The 21,063-nt window shown below is 32.7% G+C and overlaps 1 protein-coding gene across 8 annotated transcripts in view; it reads right to left on the bottom strand.

The window, feature by feature from the left end:
* Positions 1 to 21,063, bottom strand: part of EML5 (EMAP like 5) — a 200,746-nt gene that overhangs the window by 89,167 nt on the left and 90,516 nt on the right. For all 8 annotated transcript variants that reach the window (XM_031952379.1, XM_031952380.1, XM_031952381.1 and 5 more), the window contains 2 exons: positions 18,169 to 18,269; positions 10,295 to 10,497 (listed from right to left, as the gene is read on the bottom strand). In XM_031952379.1, the coding sequence (XP_031808239.1) occupies positions 10,295 to 10,497; positions 18,169 to 18,269 (304 nt within the window). The remainder of the gene's footprint in view (positions 1 to 10,294; positions 10,498 to 18,168; positions 18,270 to 21,063) is intronic.

The following is a 21,063-nucleotide window of genomic DNA, read 5'->3' as shown; positions in this document are numbered from 1 at the left end:
AATGGAATTCACTTGTTTCATTGAATGTCCATCTTCCTCCTTGGAAGAAAATGCTCAGCTTAGCTTTATTCTTGGCTGTACTTCAATTTCTTTTGCCTTTTGCAATATCAGATTTTAGGTCCTTCAATCCTTTAATGTGGAAGCTGCTAGATATCCTGAGTGATCTTTATTGTGGCTCCTCAATATTTGAATTGTTTTTTTCTGGCTGCTTGTAGTATTTTTTTTTCTTAATCTGATAGTTCTGAAATTTAGCTACAATATTCCTTGGAGTTTTTATTTTGGAGGGGTCTCTTTCAGAAGGTATTTGGTGAATTCTTTCAATGCTTATTTTACCTTCTGATTCTATTACATCTGGGCAGTTCTCTTTGATGATTTCCTGAAAAATAGTGTCTAGACTCTTTTTTTTTATCATGGTTTTCAGGGAGCCCACAATAATCCTTAGATTATTTCTCCTAGATATATTTTTCAGGTCTATTGTTTTTCCAAATAGATATTTAACATTTTTTCCTATTTTTTCTATTTTTTTTTTTTTTTTGCTTCATTGATTCTTGATGTCTCAATGAATCATTCATTTCCATTTATTTGGTTCTGATTTCTAATGAGTTGTTTTCTTCATTTACTTTTTTTTAACTTCTTTTTGTATATGTCCAATTGAATTTTTAAATGAGTTATTTTGCTGTATGGATTTTTTTCCATTTCACAAATTTTTTTTAATGACATTTTCTTTTTCCAATTCACAAATCCTACTTTTTCCTGGGACTTCTTTATCTTTTCCAGTTCATAAATTCTGTGTCCCTGGGAGTTCTTTACCTTTACCATTTCACATTTCAGGAAGTTATTTTCTTTTTCAAATCTTTCTTTAAAAGAGTTATATGCCTTTTCCCTACTCTCTTACAGAGCTTCTCTTTCCTTTCCCCATTTTTCTTCTAGCTCTCTTTTAAGATCTTTTTAAATTTCTTCTAGGACATCCTTGGTGGTGGGGACCAGGTTACATCCCCTCCCCCCTTTGGAGTTTTGTGTGGAGACTGTCTGCTATTTGTCTCCTCAGGGTTGGAAATCTGTTCTTTTTCAGTATAGAAGCTATCTATAGTTAGAACTTGCTTTACTTTTTTATTCATTTTTAAAAATTGGGATCTGCCTTTAGGGAAAGGAGGTTCCAAGCTTCTTCTACAAACCACTGATGGACTGTGGATGCACTGTGAGCAGCAGCTGCTTTATGAACAGGCTGTGAAGAGCAACTGTGCTGTGATCATGCCGAGTCACTCCCAGTGCTAGGTGGGTATGGCCAGATCCTATGAAACTCTGGCATTCTGGGGTACACTCTACCTTTTGCGTTTGTGTAACTTCTCTGTTGATTTACTGCTTTGCAACCAAAGCAGAGCAGCCAACTTGTGGTATAGTCTTCCCTGCAAATTCTCCACCTGTGGAGACTGCACCTCACTGCCCGCCTGCTCACTGTGCGCTGGCCTCCCCGTTCTGCCTCCCTGCCTGTGCTGGCCTCCTCCCACCTGATCAAGATAGACCTTTTTTGGCAATCTTCCAGATTATCTTCTGCTGGTGATTTGTTGTACTTTCAATATTCATAAATTCTACCAGTCAAGCACTATTTCAGAGGTTGAATTTTGTAATCAGTAGTGAGGGTAGAAGGGGAGCTCAGAATGAAGTGTGTGTTCTCTCCACCATCTTGCCAAATAGTTCTTAACCCAAAAGCTGGGGTCTTTGGGTTTTTCAAAAACTAGATTACTATAATCATTGATTATTTTGTCCTGTGAATCTAATTTATTCCACTGATCAACTACTCTATTTCTTAGCTAGTACCAAATGTTTTTGATAATCACTGCTTTATAATATGGTTTTAAATCCAGTAGAGCTAGGTCACCTAGCATGTTTTTCATTAATTCCCTTGAAATTCTTGACCTTTTGTTCTTCCAGATTAACTGTTATTTTTTCTAGCTCTGTACAATAATTTCTTGGAAATTTGATCAGTATGGTATTGAATAAATAGATTAATTTAGGTAGTACTGTTATTTTTATTATATTAGCTTGGCCTACCCATAAGCACTTGATATTTTTCCAATTGAGTAGATCTGACTTTATTTGCGTGGAAAATGTTTTGTAGCTGTGTCCATATGATTCCTGGCTTTGCCTCGGCAGACAGACTTCCTAATATTTTATATTATCAACAATTATTTTAAATGGAATTTCTCTCTTTATCTCTTGTTCCTGGACTTAATTGGTAATATATAAAAAATGATGATGATTTATGTGGATTTATTTTGTATCTTGCACCTTTGTTAAAGTTGTGAATTGTTTCTAGTAGTTTTTTTAGTTGATTCCTTAGGATTCTCTAAGTATACCATCATATCATCTGCAAAGAGTGATAATTTGATTTCCTTATTACCTACTCTAATCCCTTTAATCTCTTTTCTCTTATTTCCAAAGCTAACATTTCTAATATAATATTGAAGAGTAATGGTGATAGAAGGCAATCTTGTTTCACCTCTGATCTTATTGGAAATGGTTCTAGTTTGTCCCCATTACATATGATACTTGCCAATGGTTTTAAATAGATGCTAGTGATCATTTTAAAGAAAACTCCATTTATTCCTATGCTCTCTCATATTTTTAATAGGAATGGGTGTTGGATTTTGTCAAATGCTTTTTCCGCATCTATTGAGATAATCATGATTTTTGTTAGTTTGGTTATTGATATAGTCAATTATGCTAATAGTTTTCCAAACATTGAACCAGCTCTGCATTCCCAGTATGGTCATGATGTATTATCCTAGTGAGGACATGCTGTAATATCTTTGGTAATATTTTATTTAAGATTTTTGCATCAATATTCATTAGGGAAATTGGTCTATAATTTTTTCTCTGTTCTGACCCTATCTGATTCGGTATTTATTGTCATAAAAAAGAATTTGGTAGGACTTCTCTTTTCCCTATTTTTTCAAAATGGTTTGTATAGTGTTGGAATTAATTACTCTTTAAATGTTTGATAGAAGTTAACATGTAAATCCATCTGGCCCTAGAGATTTTTACTTTCCTTGTTCTATTTCTTTTTCTAAAATGAGACTATTTAAGTAATTTATTGCCTCTTCTGTTAATCTTGGCAATCTATATTTTATAATTATTCCTCCATTTCACTTAGATTATCAGATTTATTGACATATAATTGGGCAAAGTAACTCCTAATTATTGCTCTAATTTCCTTTTCATTGGTGGAAAGTTCTCCCTTTTCATTTTTGAGACTAAATTTGTTTTTCTTCTTTCGTTTTTCTAATCAAATTAAAGATTTATCTTTTTGGTATTTTCATAAAACCAACTCTTATTTTTGTTTATTAATTCAATAGTTTTCTTACTTTCAATTTTATTAATATCCCCTTTTATTTTCAGAATTTCAAATTTGGTATTTAAATTGGGGGTTTTAATTTGTACTTTTCCTTACTTTTTTACTTGCAAGTCCAATTCAATGATCTCTTTCTCCATTTTACACAAGTAAGCATCTAGAGATATAAAACTTCCCCTAAGAACTGCTTTGGCTGCCTCCCATTAATTTTGGTATGTTGTCTCATTACTGTCATTCTATTGGATGAAATTATCCATTTTGTCTATGACTGTTTCATCCTCTAATTCTTTAGGATTAGATTATTTAGTTTCCAATTAATTTTTGGTCTATTTTCCCCTTGTCTTTTATTGCATGTAATTTTTGTTGTATCATGATCTTAAAAGAATGCATTAACTATTTCTGCCTTTTTACACTTGATTTTTGAGATTTTTATGCCCTAATACATGGTCAATTTTTGTACAGGTTCCATGTACTGCCAAGAAAAGAGTATATTCCTTTCTGTCTCCATTCAGTTTTGTCCAAAAGTCTATTATACCTAACTTTTCTAGAATTCTATTACTGCTTAAAGTGAAATAAGGGCCAGCTCTCTGGAGGGCTTTAGGGTCAGCCAGAGTCAGGATAAATCAAAGTCTTTGGTCTTTAGGGGGAGAAGTGAAAGAGGCAGCCAAGCAGAATCCTGGATTCTTGAGTCCAGAGCCACCAGCCTCTCTCCTCCCAGTCCTGCTGCAAAGTCACTCTCCAACCCCTCTCTCACCCCTCCCTTAAATCCTTGTCTACAATTATCTTAACACCAAACATTCAGTAATCACCAAACAGTGAGAAGAGCCATTTATCTAAACATATGCTAATAGTCATTGTCTCACATCGAATAGGTAATTAGCCTTAAGTGCTTGATTGTCTGATTCAAGCATACCTTTTTCAGAGTTTCAGCCCTCTACACTTCTTGTTTATTTTGTGATTTGATTTATTTAGTTCTGATAGAGCAGGCTGAGATCCCCCCACTAGTGTAGTTTTGCTGTCTAATTCTTCTTGCAGTTTCTCCTCTAGGAATTTGGATGCTATACCATTTGATGCATATATGTTTAGTATTGATATTACTTCATTATCTATGGTACCTGATGAGAACGAAACCAGACAACCCTGTAAAGTGATGTAAAATCACCAACAAAAAGTTTTACAAACTTAATGGACTTACATTCTCTGGAACCAGAAAGAACCTCTAGAGAATGACTCTTTTCATATACAAACCTAAATGGTCCCACACCCTCTGGAACCAGGAAGAAAAATATCCAGAGAATGTACCTTTTCATATACAAACTTAAGTGGTCTTCTTGCCTGTTCTTGTTCTATTGTTCTATTTCTGTATAAATTAGGCCTTTAGAAAATGTCTTTTTGCAAAAATCACTTCTCTCTTGAGAATGATATTGCCTGCCAAGAATCTTATCTTAATGTCTTTCTAACAATAAAAGCCTTTTAATCACAGCCTTTTAGTAAGAGAATTTCCTTTGCTAAGAGCCTGCCAGAGCCTTGGAAAATAAGGATTGCATACCCATCCCTGCCACACCTCTCCTTCACCACCCTGCCCTCATCAGTATCTTTTAGTAGGATATAATTTCCTTCCTTATCTCTTTTAAATTAAATCGATTTTTGGTTTTGTTTTATCTGAGATCAGAATTGCTACCCCTGCTTTTTTTTTTTTAAACTTTAGCTGAAGCATAATAGATTCTGCTCCAGCCTTTTACCCTTACTCTGTATTTATCACTGTTGGGAGCCGCAATCTCTAAGCTGATTGGCAAAGCCCAGCACTGAGATCAAATGTGCACAGCACTCATGCAGGAACATTTCCTTCTATGACTCTCATTAGTGGACTACTATTTCCTGTATTATTTATAAATGGCTTGATTACAGTACTAAACATTGTCTAAAAAAATCTGGTGACAAGGGGAATTTGGGCAAGTTAACTAGAAATGATTCCATATGCATATTCTGTCCTAATAAAACTAATCTCTCACTGAGACAAATGATAAATGAGAGAATACCATGGAAAGATTGTCACTATGGAAGAGAATCCAAAGGTCTAGGAAATAATGATGTTTACCAACTTAGACTCAGAAAAGATCAGTATGTCTAGGAACCAACAGATGGTTAAAGTACAACTAGGATTTGCCCTAGATGGCTACGTACACAGTTCCAAGTAAGGGAAATAGAGGAATCAAATAATCTATAGAATTGATAAAGAAGACATAAGCAAACTAACAAAATTCACTGACATTTGACCTTGTATAAAATTTACCTTTTCATTATTAGCTTTCCATAATATGATCAATAATTACCATTTAACCGTAAAAAACTTACTCAAATATTAAATGTCAAATGTAGTAACATATAATGGTCAACAGGTCAGACACATGTGTGAAGACTATGTTGACCTAAAGAAAAGTATATGATCATGATATAGTATAAAAATAAATCCTAAAGGAGCCTGAGAGTAGTGGAACCATCACTTCCATCAATTCCTCACTCAAACTACCCCATGACTCCTGTCTTCCTTTGATGCTGGCCTTATTCCTTTTGCTCAGCTTCCTGGACCCCCTACAGACGCTGGACCCTTGAATATCACTTTGCTTTAAATGTGTTTCTTGTAAACCACAAAAATGTAGGATTCAGGTTTTTAATCCAGTCAGCTATCCACTTCCATTTTATGGGAAAGTTTATCCCATTCACATTCACAGTTAAAATTACTAACTCCTTCACACTTTCCTTTCCATTTTCCCCTTCTACTTTTTTATAAGGTGAGAACAAGCTTCTCTGTGAAACTAAATGTGTCTGATATTCTTTCTTTGAGTCAAATCTGATGAGAGTTAAGATTCACACAATGTTCATCTCCCTCCTTTTTTTCCCTCAATTGTAAGAGGTCTTTTTTTCCCTCTTCATAAGATATAATTAATCCCATTTTAACTCAATCTTCCTCTTCTCCCAGTAGAATCATTTTTCCTCCTCTAATTTCTTTTTTGTATCATAACAATAAAATTAAATTATACCTGCAGCCTCAATGTATACTCATAACAGAGATACAGATCTCAAGAATTAAACATATCTTCCCAAATAGGGATATAAGCTTTTAAAATTTTAAAATAAAATTATTTTCTTTTTTTTTTTTTTTTTTTTTTTGCCTTTTTATTTTTCTCTTCAGGTCTGCATTTAAAGATCAAATTTTCTATTCAGCTCAAATTTGCTGGATAATTAATTCTATTCTGCAATACAAGTTCCTTTGCCTTTTGGAATATCAGATTCCATGTCCTTCAATCCTTTAAAGTGGAAGCTGCTAGATCCTGGGTAATCCTGATTATGGTTCCTCGATATTTGAATTGTTTCCTTCTGGATGCTTGCAATATTTTCTCCTTGATTTGATAATTCTGAAATTTAGCTACAATATTCCTTAGAGTTTTCATTTTGGGATCTCTTTTAGGAGGTGATCAGTGAATTCTTTCAACTGGTATTTTGCCCTTTGATTCTAGGTCATCAGGGTTGTTTTCCTTGATGATTTCCTGAAAGATGATATTTAGACTCTTTTTTCCATCATGGTTTTCAGGAAGTCCAATAACTCTTAGATTGTCTCTCCTAGATCTGTTTTCCAAGTCAGTTGCTTTTCCAATGAGATATTTTACATTTTCTTCTATTTTTTTTTCATTCTGTTTTGTTTGGTTGATACTTAAAATCTCTTTGAGTTTTTCATTTCTATTTATTCAATTCAAATTTTTAGTGCATTTTCTTCAGTTAGCTTTTTAAAAATCTTTTAAATTTTAGCTTTTTTTATTTTATATTATTTTTTATTTTGGCATTTGGCCAACTGAAGTTTTAAATGAGATGTTTTGTTCATTGAATTTTCTTTCTTCCATTTCACAAATTCTGCTTTCCAATGAATGAATTGGTTTCTTTTTCATATCTATTTTGTAAAGAGTTATATGCTTTTTCCATTTCATCAAATCTATTTTTAAGGAGTTTTCTAAAGATAATTTGTTTTTCCTTTTTCAAACTCTCTTACCAATTTCTTATTTTTTCCTCCTTTTTCCTTCTAACTCTCTTTTTAAGATCCTTTTTTGAATTCTTCCAAGAGAGCCTTGTGAAATGGGGACCAACTCATATCACACTCTGGGCTTCATTTGGAGATGATTTGCCCTTAGGATTCTCAGGGTTTGATGTCTGTTCTTCTCTTTCTTCATAGAAGCTATCAATGGACAGAATTTTTGCTTTTCTGCTCTTTTTTAAAAGCTTGAGATCTGCTCTTAAGGCAATGAGGCCACAGCTGCTTTAGTTTGCCCTAGGGCCAGAGTTGCTGACTGATTTTTGGGGTTGGGTAGGCATAGACAGGACCGGTGGTTTTCTGAGATTCTGGGGTTCAGAGGCTCACTATTTGCTTTGGATGTCTTACAACATTCTGCTGATCCACTACCTTGTAATCAAGATAGAGTAGCTGAAAAGCCTCCCAATAAATTCCCTAGTGCACCAAGGCTACAATGCCCTGGGGGTCCCTGCCCCCTTGCCCCAGGTCCCTTGCACTGAATCTAGATTTGGCAATCTCTCCCCCTGCCCAATTGAAACGGATTTTTTTTTAAGTTCTTCCAAAGTATCTTCTTCTGGAAATGTGTTACACTCCAAATATTTGTGAATTCTGTCACTCCAAAACCTGTTCAGAGGCTTTATCTGGTGTTAATCTGAGGGATACTAGGAGGAACTCAGATAAAGATGTGTCTACTTTCACCATCTTGGCTCCACCACCCCCTCCTAACAAATACTTCTTAAGACTAAATGAAAATAGAATATAAAATAAAATATAACATTTTATAAAATATATAAACATCTATATATTAAATATTTATGTTACATATAAATAAATACATTCAAATGTAATATAAAATAAAAATAAAATAGAAAAGTTATAATTTGTCCCCCCAAAATGAGCATATGAAATAATCACAGAAAAAAATTTAAGAGTTGGAATAAAAGTCAGATATCATCCAGTCCAACTTTCAGTGGACAAAAAATCCCTTTAAAACATTTCTGATAAGCAATTAATTGCCCTCCACTTGATGCCCTGAAGATGACAGGATAATTCCTTCTCAAGGCAAACTACCACACAGCACTCCTTAAGAGCTCAAATTGTCAGCAATCTATTCCCTGCTTTAAGGCCAAATATATCAAAGGCAGAAACTATGCATTTTCCTCATCTAAATCAAGCATTTTCAAGGGATTCTTACTCATTATGATCTCAAGATCCCTAATTGCCCTAGTAACTTCACTCTTCATGCTTTCTAGGTCACCAAGTTGTCAGTAATATTATACATGTATATGTATACATATTTATGTATACATATGTAAGTGTTCATTTGTAAGAAGTTAGAAATTGTATACATAGTATCTGTCCTTGGATCTTTGCTATTTAAATCTTTTAACCATAATTTAAGGTATAAATCACATCTATTTCAAATTTGCAAATGATTCAAAGTTAAGAAGAATAGCTAAGATACTGGAAAACAGAGTCACAATCCAAAAAGAATTTGGCAAGCTAGAATAATAGTCTAAATGTTTTAAGATAAAAGAGTAAACTTAAGAGAGATAAATGTGGTCACACTTGGGTTTACAAATCATTTTCACAAATATAATAAGACTAGGCATGACAAGATAGAAGTTTGAAAAAAAATTAAGAGTTTTAGTGAACAGGAAGCTAAATATCTTTATCAACAATATAATCTGGCATCCAAGACAACTAATATTATATTGAGGAGTTAGAGTGTAGAAAGAACACAGTTGTGCATGGCCTTGGCAGACCAAAGCTTTTTAAATTGTTTACAGCTGTTTAGAATGTTTAATTGTGACAGCCTCATTTAAAGAAAATGCTGGTAAGTGAAAGATTATTTAGATAAGAATGGTCAAGATGTCAAAAACTATATGTAAATGTTATATTTGAATGAAAGAACTAAAGGATGACTAGCCTGAAGAGAAGTCCTGGGATGGGCTAGGGCACAGTCGTTTTTTAAATACCCAAGGGATCATTATACGGAATATGAAACAGATCTATTCCACTTAGTAATGGAAGGCGGTACTGGGAGCACTAGAACCTACAAAGAGACACAGATTTTGGCTCAAAAGAAGGAAAAATTAGCTCCCATCCCAAACTATGCATTCAAAGATGGGAGTAATCCATCTCAAGAAGTAAGAAAGCTTCTCTCGACAGAAGCCCCTAAGAAAATATCAAGTAACTACCTATTAGGGCCATTATAAAATGGATTCCTGCTCATTGATGTATATTTCTGAGGTCCTCTCCAATTCTATAATTTAGGTAACTGAAAAGTTCTCTTTCGAGAAGTTCAACAATAAGATAAGTAATGTCAGATAATAACATGAAGGAACACCAAGACAAAGAAAACGATCATATAAATAGAGGTTTATTGGCAACAGTTTAGCATATAATGTAGGTATCTACAATAGCATTTTAAATATATATATATGTATTTATATATATGTTATATACGTGTTTCTTTACATATGTATGTGTGTATACAGATATAGATGTATAAGTAAATAAACACATTCTACACTTTTTCCCTGGCTGACAAAGGTTATAATGACATCTCCTTTAAATGAAGCTTTATTAATGAGAATGAGCATCTGAGGTTCACTCATTATCCTGTAACATGAGAAAATGTTTATTTTCTTTTTATTTTTGTGGAAAAAAAGTATAGAGAAATAAGAGAAGTAAGGCAAACCAAATCCTCAAGAAACAATCTGTGAATTTTCTGCCAACTCTCTAATTCCTAGACAGGAACTAGTACTACATGGCAATGCCCGTGCAAAGGAATTGTTACATTAATTAAAGAATTATTCTCTATACATTATTAGGAAGATACAATTGCATATACTTCTGAATGACAATTTACTTACCTTTTCCAGAGCATGCATACTGAATACTGGTCCATCATGTGCTTTGACAGTTTTTATGAGAAAAATGTCTTTCCAGATACACACATCTCCTGTTGAAGTTCCAGAGAATGCCATCTCTTCAGTCCAACCATACACTGCACACATCATTGTATCACTTTTCCCCAGGGGACCGATGTAGCCTTTTCTCCCAATCAATCCTCCCCCTGTTTTAAAATTAAAAATTATATGATTATTAAAGTGTCCTTTTAAAATTTATAAAATTAGAAATCACTATAATTTTCTTCTTTCTACCAAAAACTCTCCCCTGAAAATGATAAGCAGTATTAACAAGTCAATTTATGATAATAATTAACATTTTTTTTTAATCAACTAATACTTTACAAAGTGCTTTATCTCTATTAAATAGTATTACCAAGTATTATAACTATTTTACAGAGGAAGAAAATTTTGCTCAGAGCAATGAAATGTTCTGTCCACTGTCACACAACTATTAGATCTACAAACTCCAAATCCAGTTTTCACCAATAACCAATACTTCTGCTAAATCACCTCTTAGGATGAATCTAATTTCTAATTCAGGTATTCACACAGATATTTTTAGTTTTTATATAAAAACTGGAATGAGAGCCAATGATTATTTTCCAGGATTATTATACTGATAATATGAATAAAATCCACCAACAAACCATAGGTAATTTTATAAGTTCTTTTCAAACCTGGGGTTGTAAATAATATGTAGGCATGGAAGAGCAAAGATTTTGAGAGAAAATGCTAATAATGACACATTAAGAGAAAACTCAGTAACAGAGAAGAATCTCTTTCCTTTCTCCAAAGGGAATATTTTAACTGTTTCCCAAAACTCATATGTTGCTTAAGTCTTTTTGTTTTTCTGTTTCTATTTTGAATTTTTAAAATGCAAATATGATAAATTTGTATTGCTAAACTATATGTCCTTGTCCTACTAGAACTAAGAGAGGACATAAGGATGCAGGAAAAGAGAAAGATTTACAACTGCACTGTTTAACCAAAGTTATTTCTTTGAGAGTTACAGGTTGAAAGAAACAGTAATTGATTCATTTTTTACAACTTCAAATAAAAAGAAAGCCCTTATGTTCGAAGATCTCTAGGCAATAAATATTGGAGTAGAAAGGAAGTATGTTTGAGTAACTAGATCAGTGAAGGTACAATCTTCACCATTTTCTTTCCCATTTTCTACCCCTGTTACATATACACCTTGAAAATAATCCCTTCAAAGTAGAAGAATCAAGGGAATAACTGGAAAATCATGCCTGAAAGGAGGGATCAAGGATAGGAAGAATAGATAAGTCAACAAATGAATGGGGACAAATAAGAAAGAATAACTATTCTGCTCCTTAGCACAACATAGTGGCCCCACCAGATATAAGGGAAACATCTTCTGTAGCTTCTAAGATATCTAAGTTAGATTTCTGCAATGGGTAAGAATAAATGGTTCAAGAAGATAAACAGAGAACACAAAAAGACCTACCTTAACTATCTGTATGTCAAGACCTAAAGTCAGGATTTTAATTCTTAAACCATTTCCAGGAAATTTATTTCCTCTAAAATCTGAGATTAATCCTAAAAAGCCTCCAAGAGAAAGCTGATTTGTATATTCTTTCAAGTGCCCCTCACAACAATTCTGTAAGGAGATTGATAATATTCTTTCCATTTTATAGATGAGGGCAAAGAGAGTCTCAAAGATTTAAGGTACTTTCCAGGATCAAATAACAATTAAATGATTGAAAAGGCAAATAGATTAGGAATCATACCCAGCTCTATATCTAACTATCTGTATATGTAACAGATCTGTTATCTGTATAACTTCAGACAAGTCATTTAATTTCTTTGGTTCTCAGTTTCTCAATTCTAAAAATAAAAAAATAAAAAAATAGAGGAGTTGGAGTAGATAACCCCAAAGGTTGTCTAAAACTATGATCCTATAATCCAACTTGTTCTTTAACTATCAAAAAGAATCACTCATAGAATTTATCTTTTGAAAAAATAATTATTTGGTTATCCTAAAATTAAAAAATAAAATATATAATGACGTTAGGATATATACTGAACTGAACTATTCTGGTTTATGTGTCCTTGGGATTGACCAGAGATAATTCCATCTTTTTCAAACTTTTAATACCTTTGATTACTTTGCATTTAAATATTTGTGTTAATTCATTTGAAATTCTCTGCTATTTCAGAAGACATAGAAAGATATAAAGAAAGAGGGGAAAACTACTTCAGGAAAAAAGAAACATGAATAAATGGAAATAGTATACAGTTTTTATGTGACTATTCCTATTCTGAAAATTTCGATAGTACAAACTATGAGTGGATGAAACTTCCCGAAATGAAAATATATATGAACAGAAAAGCATGCTTATAGGTCACCAACAACATTACAAGAGAATCCAATGTTTCTTCTCAGTCTTGATACTCTGACCTCCCCTTTCAGCATCTAACCCTGTTGACCATGACCTCAGCTAGGTGGTAGTGTGAACTGGAGACAGAATAGTCTACAGGACTTGAATTAAAATTCTGCTTCAGACACTTTAGGCAAATAATGCAAATAATGAGTCTGTTCATCCTTTACCTTATCTGTAAAATGAGAAGGTTAATTTGAAAAGCTTTAAAAACCCTTCCATTCCTAAATCTCTGATCCTTAATTTGAGTCCTTAAAATGCAGAATAAATTCTTCTGTTTGGGCTATGAATAAAGAAGAAGAATCACAAATGGATCACAGGTAAAACAGCCACCAAGCCAGTAAAGTATTACAGAAACCAAGATAAGAGAACAGCTCAAAAAGGTCATAGGATTCAGAGCTAAAAGACATTTCAAACCTCTTTTTACAGATAAGTAAACAATGATAAGAAAGAAGATAATTGACTTTCCCAGGGGACACATATAGCTTAGTAAAGATCTGATTCTGGATTTGAACTCAAGTCTTCTTGATCAGGCTCAACATTTTCAATTTGTGATCAGTTGCCTGTACTGTACAAAGATAATCGTATATGAACCTACTATTTTCTATTATGTACAACTCATACTCTGAAAACAATACTACTACCATTGCTCCACCTGTCTTGTGAAATGCATTGTGCTCTCTTTTATGTATTTTAAAAAGTTTCATGAATGGCCTTTTTTTTTTTTTTTTTTTTTTTTTTTTTTTTTTTTTTTTTTAGGGAGGGGGGAACATCACTATATACCTATTCCCCCAACTTCAAATAAGAGCCCTATCTTGATAACAAGTATAGTCAAGCAAAAATAAATTTATACAATGGTCGTCACTTAAAATTTTCAACTCATTCTGTACCTCATGTATATATTTTCTTTGCCAAGAGGTGGGAAATGTGTCATATTTAGTCTTCTGGAAATGTGATATTATTTCACTGATCAGAGTTCTTAACTTTTTTTGTAACAGTTTTTCTTTAACGTATTTTGGCCACTGAATAAACTGTCTCTTGATTCAGTCCTCTTCATTCTTTATTAACTCATAAGTCATCTCAGGTTTCTCTGAATGAGACCCAGTTGTTATTTCTTCTGACACAATAAGAATCGTCTCTATAGGAGTTTAACACTTTCATCAAGAGTTCTGAAAAATCTCCTTCTCTTCTCTATTTTATTTATATTGGTGCCCTTTATATCTCTGTCAGGTGTCCATTTGGAACTTATTTGCATGGTATATGTAGTTTGTATTATTGGTCTGAAATGAATTTCTTCCATCCTATTTCATTCAAATACCATAATTTGTTTAAAAATTCCCTAATTGATTATCTATTTTGTTTCTAGTTGTCTGCTACAAAGAACTTATAATTTCTCTCTCTTGTTTGGTCAAGAATTATTCCTCAATCTATATTTTGAAAGAAATTCCTCTAAACTATCTATATGATCTTTGATATCTGGTCATTTACCAATTTGGAGCCCACTGTGATATGTTATTGTTTAGAAATTAATTTCTTTCATTCGATTTCATACATGTTGCATAATTTGTTCAGTTTTCTCCAACTGATGGGTACCCATTTGGTTTCTTGTTCTTTGTTATAACAAAAAGTGCTGTTATAACTTTGTACAGATGGGTCCTTTTTTGTTTTTTGATCTCTTTGGAGTTTATAACTAGTAATGGAATGGTTAGATCAAAGTGTAAGCACAGTTTAGTGATATAGGTAGAGTTCCAAACAGCTATCCAAAATGTTGGACCAATTCACATGTCCACTACAGTGCATTACTGAACCTGTCTTTCCATAATCCCTCCATGAACTGTTATTTTCTGCTTTTGTCATCTTTATCAATCTAACAGGTGAAAGAACAGCAGATCCTTATGGTTGTTATAATTTGTATCTTACTATTAGCAGATAATTTTGTATAGTTGGATACTTTCAAACAGTTATCCCATATGTATATATCCAGCCCAAATTTCTCCCATGATCTTCAATTCCATGTCATCATTTGTGGTGATCTTTTTCTTTAAAATAATAATGATATGGTTCTCTCTGGGAGAAAGCAGGTTTCTCCGGGAGGTTTTCTGGAGGCAGCCTTAGTTTCAGTTACAAGTAATAATCACCCAATCGCAGCCAGCTGATAAAAATGCAAACGTTTATTTTCTCCTTCCAAAATAGCCCAGTTAGCTCAGAGGCCTATTTCTCTGCTTGGTTCTAAGAGCTCTTGCAGCTTTGCCCTTGGCTTCTGCCTCTGCTTTCTTTAGCCTCCAGCCAGCACCAAGGTGGAAGGTGCAATGAATCTCTCTTGCCTCGGAGAGAAGGCTTGTGGGCTTCCTCCCAGAGTGCTCCTCTCCGACCCCTGGGAATGTTCGCAAGTAACTCTCTTGAAGCTCTAAGAGCTTCCTCTGTATTTATGATCTCCCAAAGGTTAACCCTTCTGGAGGCAGGGATTAAGGGTGTGAATACAGATATTTCTTTCTAAATCCTGAAATCTCCCAAACATGTGAACTCCAATGAATACTTGAATATTTCTTGCTTCTATGAGCTCTCTAAAGGTGTGAACACAAGCATCTTTTCTATCAGTTGTACTTAGTACCTTGTTTCAAGTTCTGGCCCAAAATATCTCCTTCTAAGATCAAATCAATCATATTGAACCATGCTAAATTAGATAATTATTGTCTCTATCAACTCTAATGGCTTAACAGTTTGTAAAGATTCCAACAATCATTGTCTATAAGACATCTCCAAATGCATGTCCAAGAGAAATTTTAAACTTTATATGTATAAAACTAATGTTATTACCTTTCCCCCTTAAGCATCATCTCTTCTAAACTTCTCTAGTTCTTTTCAATTTTTGTAATCTTGCCATTATTCTAGTGCCTGGAATACAAAGAGTTGCCAAATTTTGTTTTATCTCCATATCTCTTATATCTGGATCCTTTCTTTCCATTTACATTAGCACCTGGATTCGAGTCCTCCTAAATTTTCTTCTAGATTTTTGTGACAATTATGTAGTCTCTCCACCTAAAGTCTCTCACCCTTCTAGTCCATTTATATTGTCACCAAAGTCTCTCAAGAACAGATATGATTTCCCCAATCAACTGACTTTAGTGGCTATTATCTCTAGCATAAAACATGAACTCCTCTGAGAACTACGCAAGGCCAACATAATAAGCTGACTCTAATTTTTCTTCCCAGACTCACTGGACATGAGTCCAATGTCTTTTTTTCATGCATTCTACAACATATCCCAATTGGCCATCTCTCTGCTCCTCTCATATCCCATCTCAGTGCTTTTGCACGGGTCTTGGGACACTATCTCCTCACTTCTGTCTCATAAAATCTCTCTTCATTAGGATGTAGTACACCTCAAGTACCACTTTTTGCATGAGTCCTTGTCCAATTCTCTCAGAATTAATTCATAAACTCTCTTATATTTAATTACTTTGTACGCATTTTTACATATTAATTTTATATTGATGCTTTATTTTTTATATATACTTGTTATCTTCTCCATTAGAATTTAAGTTTCTTGTGATAAGAGATTGTTATAATTTTTGTAATTGCATGCCAAAGCCTAGTATAGTGCCTGGCAAATAGTAGATACAAAATAGCTAGTGATCAATTGATTTCTTCTTTTGAAGACTGACTTCATATCCTTTTATCTTATCTGCTTCTTCATACCTTTATCCTTTATCTATTGGGGAATGTCCTTAAATAATTATATAAACTATAAACATATATTTGTGTGTGTATACACACACATCTATTTCTTCATTATCAGATTTTTATTACACACATTTACTACAAAGATTTTCCAGTTGTTTCATAGCTCTAAAAGCAATGATTTTTTTTCTGCAAAAAATTTTTAATGATATTTAGTCATTTTATCATTGATAATCTTTTTATACCCTGTTTAGCCAAGAAGCATTTCTTTCTTTTTTGTGTTCTCAAATTTGTTAATCTATAACTACATAATAGGTTCTGATAATTCTTTTTATTTCTTCCAGTTTGGGTTGTGATTCTACCTTAATTATCTGTTATTTCAATGATTTGATTTTCTTCCCTCTTACTTTTATCAATTTTGTTATCCTCCCCCAAAAAATCCAGCTTTAATTCAGTTTTTAATTTTTTGGCTTTTAAGTTATCTGTTTCTCTAATTTTCCAATATCTTCTACTTTTGTGCTTATTTTAGATTTATCTGTTGAGTTTCTAATTTTTTTCAAATGTATATTCAGTTCATTAATCCTTTCTTTTTCCTTTGGCTTTTGGAATATACTTTTTAATCTATATTAATCTGATTTTTAGAGTAATAATTTCCCCAGTAATTGGACTGCTTAAGCTGCATTCAAATTTTACTGTCTTTCAAGTAATTACTGTTTCTATGATATGTTCTTTGATCCATTATTTAGAACTTATTAAGTTTCCACTTACATCTGTGTTTTTTGTTTTTGCTTCTTGGACTAGAGCTATATTTATTTTACTATTGTTTGTAAAGGATAGATTTACTACTTTTGCCTTTACACATTTATGTGCTATATCTTTGTGCCCTAAAACATGATCAATTTTTGTAAAAGTTCCATGTGGTTCTGAAAAATGTTTTCTAATAGTCCCACCATTCAGAAAACAATTTAGCTCTAGTTTTTCTAGCAATTTGTTTAAATTTTTAAATTTCCCTTTAAAAAAAATTCTTATTTTAGATCTGTCTAAACCCAAGAGAGGAAAATGTAAAGTCTCTTTATTATTACTGTCTTTTTTGTTGTTCTGTCATTTCATTTGTGTCTGACTCTTCATGACCCCATTTGGGGTTTTTTCCATGACAAAAATAGCAGAGTAGTGTGATGTTCTTCTTTTCTAAAATATAATCGTTCTCCGTGAGCAGGTTTCTTGGGGAGCTTCTGGAGGCAGCCTTAGTTTCAGTTCTGTGTAATAATCACCTCAAATACAGTCAGGTGTTAAAATCCAGTCCTTTACTGTCTCTTCCAAAATAGCTAAACTAGAACTTGGCTTTTGTTAAAGAGATAAGATCATTTAAGATATGAAAACATTTTTGCATACAACAGTTACAAACAACTAAAAACAAAAGTACCAGTCAGGACTGGAATTTAGAATTATTATATAATCATAGAAGTATCAATGAATTTACTTAATATATCCATAAATCATTCAATCTCAGGATTTGGGGCTATATGTAAATACTAATTCCAATAACATTCTATCATACTATATATTAATGATGATCTATTAAATTATACAACATTTTACAAAAATGTAATGTTTTACAATGGTAAAAAGTTCAAAATACCAATAAAATATTTTAAAACCAGCTTTTAAAATACCATAGAAGAAAAACAGAGACTATCAAGAAAATTAATAGCTTTCCTAAATAACACAGTAAGAAAAAAATGCCTGTCTTACCTGCTCTCCGCCAAAATTTCATGTGTTTAATACCAGCCGTAATCAATTTATCAGGCATATAAGGGTTCATCTTCACAACAAAAATCTTATCTTTATTTCCTCTGGGAAAAAAACAAAAACTATTTAGTTTTTACTTTTTGGACAAACCTCTCCCCTAAGAATTCAATAAGCAATACCCAAGATTCAATAAAGATATATAGAAAATATGTTCAATAAATGATAATGGAATACAACATGTAATAGAAAGAATAATGGCAATAGCTAGTATTTATATAGTACTTTACATATGCTATCTCATTTGATCTTCATAACAACCCGATGTGGTTATCATCATCTTCATTTTACAAATGAAGTAACCATCTAAGTGTGACATAGATTATGACTACGTTCTAGGAAAACCTAAGAAAAAAACAATCACATTCAACTGAAGGGGTCAGGCAAGAGGTGGTACATAGGATTGGTGTGGAAAGAAGAATTTCACCAGGTAACAATGGGAGGATATAGGGAGGAAATTATGTTTAAATAAATCCATCCTTTTTGGTTTTTTTTTTTTGGCAAGGCAATTGGGGTTAAGTGACTTGCTTAGGATCACATGACTAGGAAGTGTTAAATGTCTGAGGCCAAATTTGAACTCAGGTCCTCCTAACTTCAGGGGCAGTGCTCTACTCATTGTGCCATCTAGTTGCCCCCAAAAAAGTCTTGAAAGGCAGTTTGGACTCAGACAGTGAGAGCCAAATCCAGTTCAAGGAGTCAATGTTTACCACATAAGAATAGGATGCTGTTTTAAGGGGTTTTTTTTCCATGTTTAATTAAAAACTTAATATTTGACATTAGATACAACTTGCTTTGGAACTCTTTACATTTAAATTAATTTAAACACATAACACATTTTTATTCCTAATTACTCATCAGAATTCTATCTATTAATTCTTTTCACTTTTCTACTGGTTCTGCTTTTTTTCCTACTTTGTATTATTTAAGAAAGGTCTTAATAAAAGACTTCATTATATCTTTCATACTTGTCCATCTTATTAGCATTACAGTATTCTATTACATTAATATAACACAATTTAAACAATAACCCTGTTGTCAGTTGCCTTCAGTTCTTTTAAAGTAATATGCAATGCTGCTCTGAAAATCTTTTAATTTGTAACTTTTAATTTTTGATAATATTTTTGAGGCATACTTCCAATATTTAGTGAGTCAAAGGTTATAATTATCTTTAAGCCTTTAATTGACCTCCACCAAACTTTCTCCAAAAGATCCCATACAAGTTTGCAATTTTACCAGCAGTGAATCAGTACATAAATCTATTTCTCTATCACTCCCATCAGCATTAAGTTTTGTTGCTTTTAATTATTTTTGCCAATTGAATATTTATGATAATCCTGAAAAAATGTTTTAATTCATATTGTTTATTAATTGAACTTTTTAAAAAAATGATGATTAAAAATTGTATTTCTTCTTTTGAGTATTTATTCATATATTTTGAGTATTTTTAGGACTGCCTTAAGGTAGAACCTTCTTTACTTCCCCTGCCTCTAACCCTTAATCACTACACATACAAGCCTAGGATCTGCTGACTTTTCTTTGTCCTGTTATTTCTGTAAGAAAATAATTTACAAATTACATTTTTTTGTTCCAGGGAACATCAGAGTTATGAACAAGGAAGATTATTTTGAAAAATAAATAAAAAATAGATTGAAAAAGAGAGACCAGTTAAAAGCCAGTTATGCATTGTACACAACAACAAAATTATGCAACTATTAATTATTATGGACTTCACTCTTTTTAAGCAATAAAGTGATGCAGGCCAATTCCAATAGACTATATGATATGCAGAGCCATCTGCATCCAGAAAGAGGGCTATGGGGATTGACTGTGGATCACAACACAATATTGTCACCTTTTTTGTTCTTTGCTTTTTTGTTTTCTTTGGCATTTTTTCTCCTTTTTAATCTGATTTTTCTTGTGCAACATAATTGTGGAAATATGTATAGAACTGTACATGTTTAACATACATTGGATTACTTGTCTAAGGGAAGACATGGGGGAAGAGGAAAAGAAAAAAATATGGAACACAAGGTTTTGCAAAGGTGAATGCTGAAAACTTTTTGTAGATATTTTGAAAATAAAAAGCAAAAATAAAAAATCCAGTTATGGCTCCATTCAGGTGAATGATAAAATAGGATAAGACTACAATAGTGTCAATGGATGAAATGGACAAAACAGCTTCGAGAGATATCATGAAGGTAAAGAAAAAGAAGTCTTGGCAACTATCAGAGATTACTCAAAAGGTTTTGGCCTTACATAACTGGGAAGATGTGGTACCTACAATAGCAAAAGGGAAGAGTCATCTTTGAATATCACCATTTTTCTCTGATCACTCCCTGACTCCTCACTTCTTTAGCACTTGTCCCTGAGATTTGAACTAATTGCTCTGTCAGCTCCTCTGCAGATTTTGGTTTAAGAAGAATCAGAATGATACACTTTTTCTAATCATTTTATTTCTCTTAAATAGCAAAGGTAAATCTCATAGACAGTTTATGAGCTTCAAAGGCATCTTTAAAACATCAAGGAAAAGTAAAGAAGGATCCCACACGTTAGGTATATCCACATTTGATGAATTTAGGGGAATAAGAATGGATTACACTTTAATTCACTGGAAGGAATATTCATATTTTTGAAATCAGACATATATTGAAGTATTTAAGCATCTCTAATATTGGTCTATGGATTTTATTTCCACTCTATCTTGCCTCTCTTTTGTTTAGGTAGGTATCTTTGTCTCACAGATAGAGTTTGGTAAAAATATTTCTTAAAATACACCAATATATAGTTTATGTTGCACAGTGTTTAATTTTTATTTGACAAAAATTTTCTTGTAAACTTATC

Source organism: Sarcophilus harrisii, chromosome 2, assembly GCF_902635505.1.
Source record: "Sarcophilus harrisii chromosome 2, mSarHar1.11, whole genome shotgun sequence".
In the NCBI taxonomy this organism is placed as follows: Eukaryota; Metazoa; Chordata; class Mammalia; order Dasyuromorphia; family Dasyuridae; genus Sarcophilus; species Sarcophilus harrisii.
Note: the sequence above shows the minus strand (reverse complement) of the source record. Positions and strands in the feature narration are given on the sequence as shown.